At 44.4% G+C, this 16,785-nt stretch overlaps 1 protein-coding gene and 1 long non-coding RNA gene across 4 annotated transcripts in view; both read left to right on the top strand.

Annotated features, from left to right (window-relative positions):
• Positions 1–2,483: 2,483 nt before the first annotated feature.
• Positions 2,484–7,595, top strand: LOC143695146 (uncharacterized). Its single transcript, XR_013184100.1, has 3 exons — positions 2,484–2,720; positions 4,559–4,637; positions 7,453–7,595. It is a non-coding gene; the product is annotated as an uncharacterized LOC143695146 (long non-coding RNA).
• Positions 7,596–8,998: 1,403 nt separating this feature from the next.
• The window catches only part of HOMER2 (homer scaffold protein 2), a 60,440-nt gene continuing 52,653 nt past the window's right edge, over positions 8,999–16,785 (top strand). Inside the window, exon 1 of one of the 3 annotated variants that reach the window (XM_077185314.1) lies at positions 8,999–9,272. In XM_077185314.1, the coding sequence (XP_077041429.1) occupies positions 9,181–9,272 (92 nt within the window). In that variant the 5' untranslated portion in view covers positions 8,999–9,180. The remainder of the gene's footprint in view (positions 9,273–16,785) is intronic. The other 2 variants (XM_054642361.2, XM_077185315.1) reach the window with 2 other exon arrangements.

A 16,785-nucleotide genomic window follows, 5' to 3' on the forward strand; every position in this document is an offset into this window, starting at 1 on the left:
TGGCATGAGGAACCACCACAGTGAGTGTGCTGCTGCTCTTCCAGTGAGACACCAGTACAAAGTCCTGACTATTTATGGTTATTTAAGGTCCCAGAGCACCTTTTGATTATTAAGTCTCTTAATCCCTGTATGCTGGCCAAAATCTATTTTAAGTGATGCCACTCAGCATTTCCTGTATTGTTCCAGATGAAGATAGTGTTGGCTGTTGCATCCTGTTTCAAACTGCATGCTGGGCTCCTCTGTTTTGGAACAGCTGATATTTTCCAGAAACACCATGCTGCACTGATGTGTGAAGGGATCTCTGTGTATCCCTCCTTGTGCCAGAGGAATGGAATGAGGATTAATCAATTATGACCAAAAAAGAAGGGTTTCTTTCCATGGGTATCGTGGAGGCCAGGGCTGGCTTCTGTTTGGATACTATTGCTTTGGGATGCCTGCATGTAAAAACAAAGGAAAATGCAAAGCACCACCTTGTTGAAGGTGTCTGTGTAGTGAGAATTCCTTTAGCTGGAGACAAAAATGCATTTTAACAGCTGTTTCCTCAAGAGTTTAGTTCCTTGTCACAGCAGGTGTTATTGTGCTCGAGGAAATTCTGGTGTGTTGAATGTGGCTTTAAGCAAGTGGAGCTGGCTGGCATTTGTGGCTTTGCATGTCCTGTGCATTCAGAACATGCTTTGTTGTGCTTCCAGGGCTGGCTCCTGCTCTTTCCCAGAACAGCTTATGCTGTGGAATTGTATCTCAAAAGCCATGTTCTTAAATCCAGCTACAGTTCAGCTTTAATATTGGAAAAACATTGAATACTGAACAACAATAGCTGCAGGTTTTTCTCTATGACCAAGTTTATTTTGGGCAAACAAACATGATCTAAAAAAGAGCAATTCTGGCTAGATTCCTAGGAGACAGCAAAATATTTCTTGCTTAGATGTTCTGTCACATACCACTTATGATGTCACATTTAGAACTGTAAATCCATTTACAAGCTGGACAAATGATATCACTGAAAAACCTTTTTGGAGGATCACCTAACTGCTTCCATGCAAATATAATAATAGTACATCTCTCATGCAAATATAGGGAAGAGTGGTCATAAACTATTTTGGGAAAGGGGTACTCACCAGATGGACATAGAGAGAATATTCAGTCAGAGAAGCAGAACAGTAATAAATGAAGGTGAGTATGGATGAAGATTAGCCTATTCCTGCACAAAAATGATCAAATTAAACTTAGGTCAACGTTGGTACATTCACAGCATAAATCATGTGCTCTTCTGCAAAGAAACAGTAAATGAAAAATAGAGGATATGTGTCATCCATACTATGTAGTGTTGACTTCATTTTCTCAAGTATGTAGAAAAGGTTTTGATTTGTGTATATTAATATTTCTCTGTTGGCTAAAGACTAAATTTAAACAAAACACAGTTAAAAACTTTTCTGGAAGTTGTAGGTGTTCTGCTCCCCTTTGCTCAGGTCCTGTGGTGTTAAACTGGATTGCTTGGTGTCATGTCCCATGGTGGTGCACAGTGACCCCTCCCCTGGCCCCAAAGCCCAAAGTGAACTGAGGATGAAAACCTTGGTTTAACATTACCCATGGCTGCTGCTGCCTGCCAGCCTTTTTATTCTAAACCCAGGAAAGGACTTGGATCTAGAGAGTGCTCCTCTGGGTGCTTGAGCTGCAAACTGTCTCTAAAATGTTTGGGGTTTTTAAAAAATATTTGCATTGAATAAAGTTTTGCTCTGATTTTTCAAAGAGTATGGATTTTATGCATCCCCCCAAGGACCATGACATTTCCCAGGAAAAGTGGAATCTGTGCTTACCATTAGATACAAGAACTTTATAACTTCTGATATGTAGAATTTTGCAAGGTTGAATTTAAGAGTGTTGGCAGTAGATATTTTCCGAGAAGAAAAATACTGAACTGAAGAAGGAAAAAACCAATTATGTTTCTTTAACTGATTGGTAGCATTTATGTATTTTGTCATCCAGGTATTGTTGCAGGACAAAGTAATATTGGGTGAATGCAGAAACACTCCTTGAACTATCCAAGGAGATACCCAGCTCAACTTGCAACCCAATTGAGGCCTTTAAAATCCACTTTTTCATCAAGGTATTCCTGGTATCTTTCTTTGTGGAAGCTGTAATCTTGCTATTCTATTCAAATAGCTATTTTTACTTTTTGAGATCCAAGTTTTTAGTGTAGTAAAACCATCATGATTTGTGGCCCTCTGGCTTCACTTTTATTATTGATTAATTATTGTAGTTTAGCAAGACTTAGACAAAAAGACTGGTATAAGTCAAGGTCTTTAATTTTTCTTAAACTTTATTTGAAAGTGATATAAATTAAGGCTGGTAGGGTTTGTTTATTTGTTTGTGGGTTTGGGGGTATGTTTGGTTTGGTTTTAATGTTTTTCTTTTTTAATGCATTTTGGACATTGTCCTACTTCTTAAATGCATCTCAATTGCTTTCCATAGGATAGTCTGCAAGGTGAAAAGCTCAACACTTTTTTCAGAGAATGGTGCAAAATACAGCTTTTGTGGTGACAAACAGTTTTCTTCACAGATGAAAATGATCCCTGTTTGTGAAAAACACCCATAGCTGATGTCCTGGGCTCTGCCAACTTCAGTCTCTGAGCCAGGTCTGACTTCTCTAAGTCAAGGTGTTTTTTACAACTGGAGGAGAAAAACCTTGTGCTGCGGTGCCCCTTGTGTCTTTCAGAACTCAGGTGAGTTTTTTGGGGTATCACCACTCCGCCTCAACCATCAGGTTTGTAAATAGGCTTGAAATCCTGAGTGGCTTTGCTCCCACCTGGCACTGTCAGTGCTGCTCAGTCCTTGAAGAATTCATCCAGGCAAAGAATCCCCACAGCTCAGCCCACAGGGAAATACAAAAGCTTTGGGCATTGCTGGAAATGAATCAGACCTCTGCTGTGCCCAGGAAATATCTTCCCTTTCCAGTCGGGCAAGCAAGGAGCTGATTGCAGGTTAAAGTCCACCAATGAGTGAGTCCAACAGAAACACAAAGAATGAGGTATTTTGCACCAGCCTGAGGTACAAACTCCCACAAGCAGCCAAGGCAGCAGTTCTGGGAAACTAAAATACTCTGAAATGTCTGGCCCCTGCCTCTCTTTCTCTATAGAGAGAGAGACAATGGGGACACAGTGATGAGTGACCCTTGGGGGTAATGGGGGATACAGACCTGCCTGCTGGCACTCACAGACCCTGGGAGAAGGGCAGGGGGCAAACAGGATGACTTGGAGAAGGACAGGCTGACAAAAGATAAAACCACATTTCTCACTACAGTCTCCAGGAACATCCCACATTCCCTTCTGATTCCCTCCCCTGACTCCTGCCATGGGCCTGGGGGGATCTTTTCCACCTCCCCATCTCTTTCTCCCCCGTGCAGCAGGACCCCCTTGCCCAGCTGAGGACCCACAGCAGACACCTCTGCTGTCCTGGAGAGCCACCCAGCCAGCACAGCACAGTGGGCAGATTGGGAAGGGAGTGTTGAAAATGCCACTCTGTGGTTGCTTGGAAATGAAATCCAACTTTAGTATTATTTTTGAGCTTATATTTTTGAATCCAAAATTTCATCTGATGGAAGAGATGGGTATTTAAACAGATGTCTGCAATTTCTTTAAAAAAATAGAGATTGAGTTACAGATGGTAGAAAGGGCCTGAGAATTAAAAACTCCCAAGCTACAAGGAAATTTACATGTGAGCAAAATGTTTTGCTGGAATGTATGGTCATACAATTCTGCATGTTTGAAAATTAAGCTTTTTTCACCAAAAATGTGAATATCTTTTCCCTTCCCTATTATCTGCTTCTCTGCTGCAGCCTTGGCTGTCACCATCACTGTGACAGCCAAGTTGCAATATGAGGGTCCTGTTGCTAACAGACAAGACATACAGTTCTTTCCTTCTCCCTTCTCTGGTATAATTTGGCCTGCCAGGACCAACAATTTTGATCTGAATTAGTTTAAAAGCAAACTAATCTACCCCGTTTGCATAATTGGTGCCTGATTGCTCTCACTCCCATTTTATAAAATGCAAATAAAAGGAATTTTATGATATAAGCCTGGAAGGAAACCAGAGTCAAAATCTGTATTTGCAGATGAAATGAAACCTTTTTTTCTTCTCTGGGGATTTAAAAAGCAAGCCCCCAAAATAATTTTTGAGTGAAAAAGCTGATAACTTCTAAAGTGCCATATGAAATGCAAAGCCCTGCATATTGGAAGGGAAAAATTGAACATATTTGGTGCAGTTTTGAGGAGCAAGTCAGGATCCATCTCATCTGTGAGACCGGTACATGCCTTTGAGCAGCTTTATGAAGATCTTCACTCATGCATGTGTGCTCAAAGAAGCAGTATTTTTGTGCATATGAACAAGTAAATAGATTTAAATACAAGCTGTGAGGACACTCACATGCAGCACTCATCACCTGCAGAGTCCCAGTCTGTCCCCTGCCAAACCAGTTCAAACCAGCATGATTCCAGAGCACAGCAGCAACTCCCACTACATACAGAAAAAAGCTGTCAGATGACCAAACTTATTTCCTTTACAGTGGAGTGGACACAGTCAAAGTGCCTACATCAATGAAAACATTAAGAAGGAGAATTGGGATTGTCTGTCTGTCTTACCTGGTAAGTACAAAGGAAAAGATCTGATAAGGGAACAAGGTTTGCTCCTAGTGTGGCACCACCTCTACAAACATTCAGTGTGCACTCCTGGATGTGTCCCAGGCTGGATTTCCAGCAGACCAAAGCACAAAGGAGCTTAGAGGATCTGTCCTGTTGTGTATTGATGCTGACAGATGCTCTGACTCTGCCAGTGGTCAGCATCAGATACTCCAGCAGCCTCCTACAGTTTTGTAGCCTTCAGCACCTTGCTGGGTACTCACATCCAGCCTGGAGTCCTGGGGTGACTGCAGGGCATTGTTCTGGTTTTGCTGGCTTTCTTTATGCATCCAGGTCTTTTCTCTCTAAGATCTTATTTGAAATTATTTTTGGTTGGCTGCATTTGTCTTTATTGAGAAGGCAACATATACCACAGTGTGACAATGACAGCTCTTTGCATTTACATAAACATCTGCTTGGATTTGGTACTTGCATATTTCACAGGATAACTCTTTAAAAAGTGAAGTAGAAACTGGGCATGAACCTTCTATGACTCCAGTCAGACAGGTGCTTCCTGGCACTGAGTAAATATAAGAATAAACTGCACAAAATAATAAGAGAACTGCAACCCATAATAAGATAAATGCAACCCATTTTAAAGTAGATTGACAAATTGCTTTTAAATTACTTTCTCCCTTTTATTTTTTGCTTTTAAAGACACAGAAAGTAATCCTATTATTTTGGCTTATTTCTGGAGGAGACTGGAGAGGAAAACATTTTTTCTTAGAAATCAGATGTCTTGCTGGAGGACTTGTTGAAGGTCTCATGTTTATTGTGAGCTCTGACACTATAATTGAAAGGACAAGAGCATTTATTATTTTAAGCAAATAGATCTTTTGTCCTAATTATTTTTTAGGTATCAGATTAAGTAGGTTTTAAAAACAAATACTGCAAATCAGAGTGTTTTCAACAAAATTATTTAAAATCTTTTCGCAGTTGCTTCACCTTTAACATTTTATATCCAATGATATTATAATTACATTAGTTCTCCATTTGTCAGGAGATTAAAAAAAACTAACTCTCTGTTTCAAATGTAAAAATCAAGAATTCCCCCAAGCTTATTTTGGTTAAACTCCTGGATAACATTTAAAGATAGAAAATGGTTGGTTATTTGTCAAAGAGAGGAAATTGCACAGTCCTGCTGGATTAAAAAAATGCAGATTTGATCAGTCTACTTGGAAAAAAAAGAGAAAATCACAGTACTGAATATTTTATTTAATACTATCTGCCATGGGAAATAGAGAGAAAAGTACCTTGAGGAATAATAGCTTAAAAAGACCGAACAGCAGGTTTATTCTGCAATTAAATTACATCTAAAATAAAATAGAGTGGCAGAAGACAACAATGGTGAGAACCAAACAAAAGAAGAGAACAGAAACACAGAGAGAGGAAGAGCCCAGCGAGCTCTGTACTTTTCAAAATGCTGGGTACATAGTCCTGATTGTTAGATCAGCTTTCTGAAAAGGATATTCACCCTGTATCTAGGAATCAAAAAATTATATCTTTAGGAGGCCTGTGGGAATAGGAGAAATTTCTCATCTAAAGAAGTTAGACCCATTTACAGAATGTGGATATTTTTATTCCTCAGCTTGAATCCTACCAAGGGATCCTGTGCCTTCAGTATTTTGAGTGTTCCTAAGCGTGCCCCAGCAATAAGGGCACACTTGTGAATACTAAATGAGGACTGAATTACCCTCCCTTACACATCCTGTGCCTGAGCCTGCTCGGAAATGAAAGATCATGTCACATATGAGGCTTGAGAACTGATTAATTGTGATAGAATATTTATAGTTCTCATTTCCAGAGAACTGAAAATACCTTAAACAACTGCAATACTAAATTACAAAAAAATAATGTAAATCAATGGGAACTATACACAAACTAGGACACAGTGGTAGTTGAGAGGTTCAAGATGGAACTGGGTAGAAAAATTGCTTAATTCAATATTGATATTGTTAAATGGTTTGTATGAAATTTGGGCCTTACTCAAATCCCTGGGACTTTTACCATTGACTTGAAGTGAGGACAGGGCTTCATCCTCTTTTTGGCAGAGAAAGGAGGACCACAACTGTGTGCCACACTTCAGAAGGAGGAGTATCTCATCCATTTGGAAGAATAGTGGGAATTTCAGATGAAGGGACTGCACTTATCCCAAATACTCCCAAATAAGAGCAGAAAACTGGGTTAACTTGCTGTCTGCCAGGGAAAATGTCTCAGGGTACTGGAGAAATGGGACTAAAACTCTCTATGTCATAGAAGACAGCTCTGTAAAGAGCATGAATGAAGTAGGAAGATCTTACGAACGAAAGTTATATACAAAATTTAGTATCATGTGAATCTCACAGGCAATTATGCTTCCATAAACTTAAGCTTTATTTTTATAAATGGGGATGAAAGCACAGTCTTGAATGCAAGATTGGAAAAGATTAGGAAATTAGAAAATGCTAAGGCAACTGCAGTTCCAATTTCCAATTCTCATCTTATCATGACACACACAGTGAGTGCATTACCCCATTTTGATCCAATTCCATTAGATACTTGTAAGTCTCATGCAGCACTGGTTCATAAAACACAGCTTTTTGGATACTCACCAAAATGAGCTAATTAGAGAGGACCAAGACAACTTCTGTCTGATGAATGGAGTATGTAATTTAACAAAATGAGGTAAATGGTGTAAAAACAGTGTTATAAAATGCTCAGATCGATGGTGAGAGTTTTTTCCACAAGATTTCTAGGCTGCTGGTTTTACCCTCAGAAAACGTTACCCCTCTGTTTCCCCTAGAAGAGAGGAATGGTCACATCAAAGCAAAATCCAAGGATGCAGCTCACCATGAACATGAAAGGTTTGTCACTTTTGCCCCAGCAATTTCAGAGGAAATGGAGCCTCACCTTCAGCTGGCAGAACAGGACATAGGAACGTTTACATCAGTGATTAGGTAAGGAGTTAAGTCTCCTTCAACACCCACAGTAACCCTGATTGTGGTAAAGAGAGCAGGTACATTGGAGGTGTCATCTCACAGCCTTGTGACAATGTCTGTGTCATTCACCCTGATCCTTTTTCCCCTCAGTGACATGGACTTTGGGTGTATGGGACTGAAATTCCATTTTGGTGTTCCAGACATCAGGAAATAGTTGTCTGTCAGAAAAGGGGTTCCACTGTCCATAGCTGGAAGGTGTTTGGTTGCTGGCTAAGTTTTCCTTTCAAGACTCCCATGATGTCCCAAGGTACACCCTAGGGACACCCCCAGTGTCTCTAGTATTATATTTATAACGTAATTAGACATGAAGTAAAAGCAAGCTAACATAAAGCCTTTCCCACAACTTCTAAACTTCCTTGGAAAGAAAGGATAAATCAATGTGAGATTAAAAAAAAAAAAGATGAAAATAATCACTCTTGATGGCAGAGTATTAATTATAACTTTGTGTGGGTGAAGTTAAAAGCCTGTCTTATGTGTGAATTGGGCGTATCTTCTCCACGAAAGAGTAACTGTGTTTGTGTACACAGTCCTGTGAACACCCGAACGAGCAGGTCCACGGCTGTGCTATGGATTTGTGTCCTGTGACTGCCGGTCAGATGCCAGTGTCACCCTCGTGCTTGGGTAGCCATTACACGTCTCTTCCACACGAATCCAATGTTTCCTTCCCTGGTTAGGAATCGTCCCTCTTAATTTCACGAAACCTACAAAATTTTGGGACCCTATATGGCATAGACTTGCAGCTGAGAAGAGCAGAGGAGACTCAGCCCTCCCGACGGGATTGACATTTGTGGGCAGAGCAGGGGGATGCTCCTGGCTGCGGGGCTGGCTCTGCCGGGGCCAGCGGCCAAACGGGGCTGAGCCGGCCCCGCTGCTCGCACTCACGGCCCGGGGAAGGCGGATTCGGACCGCGGGGAGGGCGTGTCAGGGGGAGAGAATGGCCCGCTCGCGTTTCACCGGGCATCCCTCGGCGTGGCATCGCCTCCAGCGGGAAGCGCATCCCGGGACCCGCGCTCGGAGCGCGCCGCGGAGCCGGGGCTGGCGGGGGGATCCCGGTGCGGGACAGCCGGTGCGGGACAGCCGGTCCCCGGGGTGGGCTCGCCCCTCTCGCCGCTGAGGCTCCCCGGCCGCGGGCGGGGCCGCGTGGGGACACCCCACAACTTCACCCGAAGTTTTCTCGCCGCCTCGTCCCCGTGCGGCGGGTGGCCGCCCCCCGGCGAGGGCACCGTGAGGACGAGACCCCGCACCCCCGATCCTCCCGGCGCTGCCACCGGGGCACATCCCGCCCCCCGCCGGCGGCCGGGCCCGGGGCGGGAGCGGAGGGGCCCGGGGCGCGCCCACCGCCCCGCCCCGGCCGCCGCCCCCGCGCTGCCGCCTGGCAGGGCGGCGGGAGCCGCGGGAGCTGCTCGGTGCCGCCGCCGCCCGGGAGGGAGGTTATGTAAGGGGGGAGGGAGGCGGCGGGAGGAGGAGCAGGACGGCTCTCGCCGCCGTGCAGCCGCCGTGCAGCCGCAGCCAGCCGGGCCCGGGGCGGCCGCATGTGCGAAGTGGGGACGCGGCCGCCGCTGGCCGCCGAGCGCGGGGAGCCGCCCGGGGGTGCCGCCGCCGCCGAGAGGTGCCGAGACATGGGGTGAGTCCGCCGGGCCCGGCCCCGCGTGGGTTCCGCGTCCCGGCCCCGCGTGGGCGCCGCCTCCCGCCCCGGCCCCGCCGCAGGTGCGGAGCGGGGAGAGCGCGGCCGCCCCGGGAGCGCTGTCCTGAACGGCTGCGTTTGATAACGTAATTAATCATTTTATAACGTAATTAATCATTGCCGCCCGCTCGGGAGCCGCCGGCGGAGCGGGCACGCCGCGGAGGCAGAGCACCGGCGGCGAAATCCCCGCTGGAAGGAGCGGGAGCAGCTCGGGATGTGGCGGAGCGGGGCCGGGGCCGGTCCCTGCCCGGTCAGCTGCGGGATGTGCCGCGAGTTCATTGTCAGATGTTTCACGCGCTGCTTCTGCGAGAGCTCTGGCTGCTGGAGGCACACGGTAAACTTGCCTGAATTGTGCCAGGTGGACCCTAATATTTTTCCCTTTTAAATTTTTTTAACATGCCAGAAGTCTCTGACCACGTGTGGTGGCCTCTTGGAGAATTCAGCTTGGTCTTACCAAAAATTAGTCCTGCATTTTTGCTAGCCTCTAACTTATATGAGGGGACAAAAGCCAAATGCTGTCATTAGGGCTATTTGTGAACTAAATATCAGAGAACAGGGTTAAGGTTGTGCCTTTGGCTTGAACTATATATAGGTTTGAGATCCTCTCGACCAGAATGTCTTGGGGGATTCCAAACCCACACATTTAATTTACTTTATTTTTATCCTATTATGTTCTCTTACACCTTTTCCTTGCCTCTCCTCACCACCATGTGGCAAGGAATCATTCTCCAGTTTCTGAGCTTCCTCTGCTGCTTTCAAATGTCCAAATTCCCACTATGGAATTGTTAATTGTTGTCAAAGTGGTACAATTCGAGGCTATATGGATAAATAATGAATTAAAATCACATGCACGTGTCCGAATTTGATACCCAGGAGTACTGAATAGAAGTACAGGGGCAGAGGGAGAAATAGGATCTGAGTATCTCCCCACGTTTCTCTTCAGGATTACAGGGGCTCATCTGCTTCTTAATTATGCAAAGTTTCACTGGAAAATAAAAGAGAAACTGTCCTTGGGGTTGGAGGAAGAAGTATTGAAACCTGTTTGGAGCAGCACTGCCCTGCAGAGTCCAGGATGATCAGAAACATCCATCCATGGAAACTTGTCTCTGTCACTCTGCCTGGGTGTCTCTAAAGGCAAATGTTTCAGTTGCTGTCATTTTTTACCGTTTCCATACTGGTAGATCAGTTTAGCTGTGGCTTGGAGAGATGAGTGGAGGGTCCCAGTGCTCTCCACCCTTGCTGTCAGCCAGGTGGAGTTCTGGGCTCGGTGTGGTCCTGCTCTGCCTCCGGAGCTGCTCAAGCTGAGAAGGACTTCGGCTGCAAAGGCTCCTGAGAGCTCTGGTTGTGCTCCTGCCTGTGCTGCTGCATGCAGTGTCAGAACATGCAGACTTGCAGAGGGAGCAGGCACGTTCACTAGCCCAGTTCAGTACCCTGATTTCATGTGTGTCTCAGTCACTTCAGCCTTACACTGGTGCACGTGAGCTCAAGCTCCCAGTGTCATTCGTTCCCCAGGTTGCAGCGTGGGTTGTACCTTCTCTTGCACTCTGAACAGAGTTCAGACAAGGTGTTTGGGGAATATGCATTTTCTCCGTGTCTCACATAACTATCTTGCCATTGACCTTTCTGATCCAGAGAACTTGGAGGTGCATTTGTGATAGCATTACTGCAGCTGTGATAGCATTGCTGAGCACACATGACACAGGAGCAGCCTCCCAGTTTTCTTCCGGTTCCATCTGTGCTGCAAATCCTTCACCTCTGCATGCTCCAGCTTGTCCTTTTGTGGAATGGGCACCTCTGTACTCAAGCAGGATGTGGTCAGAACACAGAGCTCAGTCATTCTTACTTGGATGAATATATTTTGGCCCAGGCATTTGAGTGGGATTTGCTTCCTGGGCACATTTTGGTGTCACATATGGGGGATGTACTCATAGAAATTATGGCAATGACTTGATTCTTAGCTCTTAAAATATTTTTTCTTTTACTTTCCTTTTTTTCTTTTTCCTGGGGGTGACCATTGCTAATGATTCATTTAAATGCTGCCTATGGATTTGGCAGTGACTGATCGTGCTATGAAACCTGATACAGCTACTTGAGCTTAGCAAAGCAAAGCTATTTAAATTGCTTATTAGCTGTGAGCTGAGCTATTTAAACTGTTGGTTTAGTTCAACTCACTAGGCAGCAAGGTAGTGTCAAGTTTTACAATTTACATGTTTTTAGAAAAACCTAATGCCTGTAATACAAGGAACATGAAAACAACCTTGTAAAAAAGTCACCGGAAAAAAAAAATCTGCTCCAGTGTCCATAAAAGTCAATGTGAAAGTTGCTGCTGACTGAAAACCACTGTATTTTGGTCAAGGCACTGTTAAGAATCTCACTGGACTAATGTCTACTTTAAAGGGAATGGATCTTTTCCCAAATCACTTCTTTCTTCTACCCAGCGTATCTGATCGCTGTTACCTCAGTCCTCTCAAAGTTTAAACTTCAGCTATTTGAAAACCACAATGTAACACATTTCCAGCTGTAGAAATCTGTCTGAAAATACCTCCTGCTTTGTCTCTTGCTGTTGCAAGCCAAGGGCTGACACAATCAAGGAAGTGTCTCTGATGTTAGTGGGCTGTACCTACTCATCTTATCGCTGTGGTCTGGCTCACTATGACCTCAGTTTCAGCAGCCCAAGTTAAATTTACAGTTATAAGGATGCTTGAGGTTTTAGTATTAGCTGATTTAAAAAGATGTTGGATAGTTGTTTCATCTGTGCCTAAATTCTTTTATGATTTTCATTTCTTTACTATCTATGTATTTCCTTATCTATTCATAACAATTTCTGTTATGAGGTGTGTGACAAGTATCCAGTTTGGATTAGACCTGTAAATCTCTTCACTGCTGAAGCTGATATTTATATTATCTGTTGGATTAAAACTCAACTGATCTAAATGCCCTCTAGCATTAAAATTGTGGTTTTGTTCTGTTTTATAAATCATATCAAAATGACAACCAGGCCTCTGAGTGTTAGAAATTATTGCAGAAAGCTGTACAGCCGTGTGTGTGATACAGGTTAATGGTGAACTAGCTCACAGCACACCTTTCTTTTGGCTGACATGAGATGTCTTCTTTTTGCTGCTTCCTCTGGGGCTAGTGGGGTAATTTAGTCCCCTGCAGCTGGGATCCATCCATAATTCTCCAGGTGAGCTTTGAGCCAAGCCCCAGGAAGTTTGGAAAAGGCAAGTTTCCAAGCCTGGATCAGGCAATGGAGTAACCTCATTTTAAGGAGATTGGTCTCTTGAACAAAACTCTGTTCCCCCTGTGCTATATTCACAGAAAGATGTTTAGGGCTGTATTGCTGAGGGCAGCTATACATGATGTTTTTATTATTCACTGACATCTAAGAGCTCAGGGAAGCCTGCCTTGCTCTCCTCCCTTCTGCTGCCAGCAGTGCCAATGTCCATTGGCCAACAAGTGGCTTTATTTGGGGAGTAAAAGGCAAAACCTGATGTGAGGGCAAGGAATGAAGGAGATAAACAGAGGAGAACGTGTGATGAAGCTTGTGTTACAGGAAGGCAGTAATTTTGGAGGGTGTTCACTTTCTGGTACCAGCAGTCCTTTAGAAACCATGGTGATAAGCTGAGCCTGAGAAGCTCGGTGGCAGGGAATGGTGTTGTTGCAGAGGAAATTCACCTTGGCTTTCCTCCAGCTCCCGCTGAAATCCACAGGAGTCTCTCACCAGCTCCCTCCAAAGTTTGGCCAGGCCATCTGTCTGCCAGGGAAGGGGAGAGCCTGGGAGGGGCAGGCAGAGAATGGCACCTGGCTGTCCCTGCAGTCTGGGGCCCCTCAAATCAGGGCTGCGACAGGAGTGTGCCTGAACACAGGCTGAGTTGGTACTCTGAGCTCAGGGACTCTTGAGATTTTAAGGTCAGCAGCTTCAGTTTAGTCCTCAGCATAGCTCAGGGGGGCAGATTATGTCCAGCTGGTGGTGGTTTTGGTGTTCAAGGGAAGGGACTGAGATCTGATATGTGCTGAGTCTGTTCATCTCATGTTTTTGAAGCTGCTGGCTGGCAGTTCTTGATTCTTCACAGCCTTGGTTCCTGACATAGCTATTTCCATTTTACAGGGTAGATATAAATGGATGTTATTCTGACTTGGAGAATTCTGTGTCTGTGTACAAATACAGTGTCTGTACAAGAATCTGTGGAAAAGTCAGCTCCAGAGAACTTTGTGTTCTGGATCAGTATTTGGGTTCGCTGAAATGATGAGGAAACTCCATTGACCTCAGTAGTGTGTAGTCCCTTGCTTATGTTAAACTCATTTATGCCAGGTTAGAGAGGCAGGGAGCTTGGTGGGGTGGGTGGAAGAGAAAAGAAAGGACCAAATATCTAGGGCCTCATAATGATTTGTGGGTGTTTTGAGTTTTGGTGTGGCTGTATTCAGGTGAGTGACCAAACCTGTAACAGTGCTTTGTCCAAGTGACTTCACCTCTCACAACTATGTGAGGATTCACAGCACTGCAGACACATGCATGAAACTGAATTTATAAGATCTGCTACAGATAAATTCACCAAATTACGAGAGGAGAAATTTGCCAGTACCACAACTAGTTTGAGTGTTCTGCTGCAAATTTCTCAGACATCTGCTCATGTAGAAAGAGTGGACAGAGAGAAAACTTGATACCAAGAGTCATCATAGTTACATTGCTTTCAGCTGCTAACCTAATTAATTACCACTGTTAATTTAATTATCACTTGAGAAAAATCTTATAAATAAAATATTCTCCACAAAGCTGGCATGTCCCTCAAGCCCTTCTTTCTATTTGAAAAGAGAATGGTGAGTAGGTCTCCTGATAACAAAGGCATAATTCAAATTCTTTTTAAATCAAAACATTCTTTTTAAATGTTAAAAAGAATTATTTGATGTTCAGTTCCTTTAAACTGAAACTTTTTTAACTGATCCAGGATGTGATCGAGTGTCTCAAACTGTTCAAGCATATTCCCAGCATGAACCAGGCAGAGGACAGTGAGTTTGCTGAGAATCCAAGAGCAAGGGCATCAGCCTGGTTTTGAATCTAGATTTTCTGCAGTGCTGTGTATTCGTTTTATTCATTCATTTGGCTCTGTTATTGCAGTGCCTAAGATAAATAGCCTCACCCATGAACGTACGCTTAGGGACTTAGGCGTAAGCCTTTTGAATCAGCTGTTGGTTTTCCTGTTGACTTTGTGATAGGGTGTGTGCAGAGTGGGAAATCCTCATTCCTCAAGGTTGCTACATGGTCAAATCTCTGTCTGCTTTCACCTTGAATGCTCTCCATCACCTTCTGAAGTCTGTGCACTGCGAAGACAGCGTGTGACTTGTTTATCCTGTGATTTAGTCATGGCTCTTTAGGATGAAAATGTGCTCAGAGGAATGTATTTTAAGTATGTTTCTCTGATAACTGTACACTGTCAATAGCTGATGATCCTGTTCTTAAACCTCAGAATGTGACGAGGGCATTGCCTTCAAACGAAGACGGGAAGTGTTTAAGCTTGAGCATTAAAGAAGCCCTTTTAATGGCAAGAGCAGCAATTAGGCAGGAATAGACAGTACCTGGGAAGGCTGATGCTGCACCATAGCCACGCAGCACCCAGCACAGGTTGGGCATGGTGTGAGTAGGGCTTGTGTAATACACACTCATGCAAAATGTACAAGATGAGATTGGATGATGCAGTTGATCTTTGACTGTATTTTTGGTGACACATGCTGGCTGCTCTGTGCCTGTTTGTGAGAGGGATGTGCTGCTGCTGCCGGCTCAGTGCTCGGTGCTGAGCTCATGTGTGACACCAGGAGCTGCTGCTCGCTCCTCATTGACGTGGCAGCTCTTGGACCCTCTGCATCACTGGCAATTGCTTCCTAATGGTAATTTTGCCACCGGGGTCAGGATGAAAATGAAGATAATATTTTTAAAGAATGGATGCTCGAGGCGTTTCAGGATTTGTTTAGAAGGGAGGGATGTTGCTGGCTGACATCAGCAAGTGGGACAGGCTGCCTAATGACTCACAGGGGAGCAGGAGCCTCTGCTGTGTAGGTGTGCTGGATTTGTGGGCTTCAGTATGAGGGCTAGCAAGAGCTCTAGCTGCAAAACAACAGGGGCTTTGTCATGGAGCAAGAGCGTGCAGATTTGAGACAGGGGAATGAGGAAAGGAGGGTGATGGAGGTGTGAGCAGCATGAGTGCTGCTTGCTGTGCAGACCTGTTCCCTTCAGAGGCACCGCGTCCTCCTTTCCTGCCTCCTCCATGCACTGATCTGATTTTATTTGTTTGACGTGGCTTATCAAAATGCAAGATTGTAAGAATTCCTGAAGGGACAAACTGTTTCCTTTCCATCTGGAAGTTTCACTGCAGCCTACAGGATTTAGAAACTCAAACCCTTCTGCAAGTCGGAAAGAAAATTTCTGTAGAAGTTGCACTTTTCTGCCTATGCATCATGAGGCCTGGGAGAGCCCTCCAGAGCTGCCAGTGTTGTTCCCCATTAGCATTTTCATTATAATAATAATAATAATCCTGCAACTGCATTCTTATCAGGCAATGTTTAGTACCTCAGTGCAGGAAGACAGCAAAGGCCTCTGTGGAATACATTAAAAAATGCGTAGCCAGCTTGTAAAATATTTTTTTCCTAAAGCTGCTTCTGCTTGTACTGAGGCTCCTTCCTTGTGGAACTGTGAAATGGTGCTGTATGAGTGCTTACTGAATAAATACTTGTTGTTTACTTAATGCTTTGCAGTAGATTCTCCTCAGATATGGAACCATTGTATTTCTTGGGGGGAAAAAAAGAACAAAATTTTAATCTTGCTTGGCTCTGAAGGGAAATCTTAATTTTATATGTGGAGGTGTGAGCATTTTAATTTTAGTGTTCAATTACTTATTGTTTCATCCCTGGAAGAAGGACAGTGTAGCCAGAGCTGGGGAGTACTCAAAGCTTTTCCTTTTGAAAGGCAGTACTTCAAGGTGCAGTCTCCCATCATTTTAATTGAGTTGCAATGACTGACTCAAGTTCTCTGCTGTTGGTGAGTTGCTCTGTAATCTGGAACAGCAACACTTTATTGTTGCCTTTGTTTCATTCCCTGTTTTTATCAGGCTTTTGTACTGCAGCTTCCCACTATGAATCTGTGGCACACATCTGAAATGTGTCTCTGTTGTTGTTTGTGGGAACATACATTTGTGATATTGAAAATGTTTAATAAGAGCATTTGATAAAAGAGGGAGAAGTTCTTTGAGATGAGAAGTGCAGAATGTCCCCAGCCAGCACTCAGGGCTGCTTGGAGGATGCGTGGGACATGTGGGGAGAGTCTGACACCTTTTTATCAGTTATTTCACAGATGGGGGTGTCTAAAGATGGGCTCTGTTCTGGTGGGTAGCTCAGACGCTGGTGCAAAGATGGCAGCAGCATAGCTGTCCCTGTGCCACCCAACCACCCCAAGTCCTACAAA

Source organism: Agelaius phoeniceus, chromosome 13 (assembly GCF_051311805.1).
Source record: "Agelaius phoeniceus isolate bAgePho1 chromosome 13, bAgePho1.hap1, whole genome shotgun sequence".
NCBI classification, from domain to species: Eukaryota; Metazoa; Chordata; class Aves; order Passeriformes; family Icteridae; genus Agelaius; species Agelaius phoeniceus.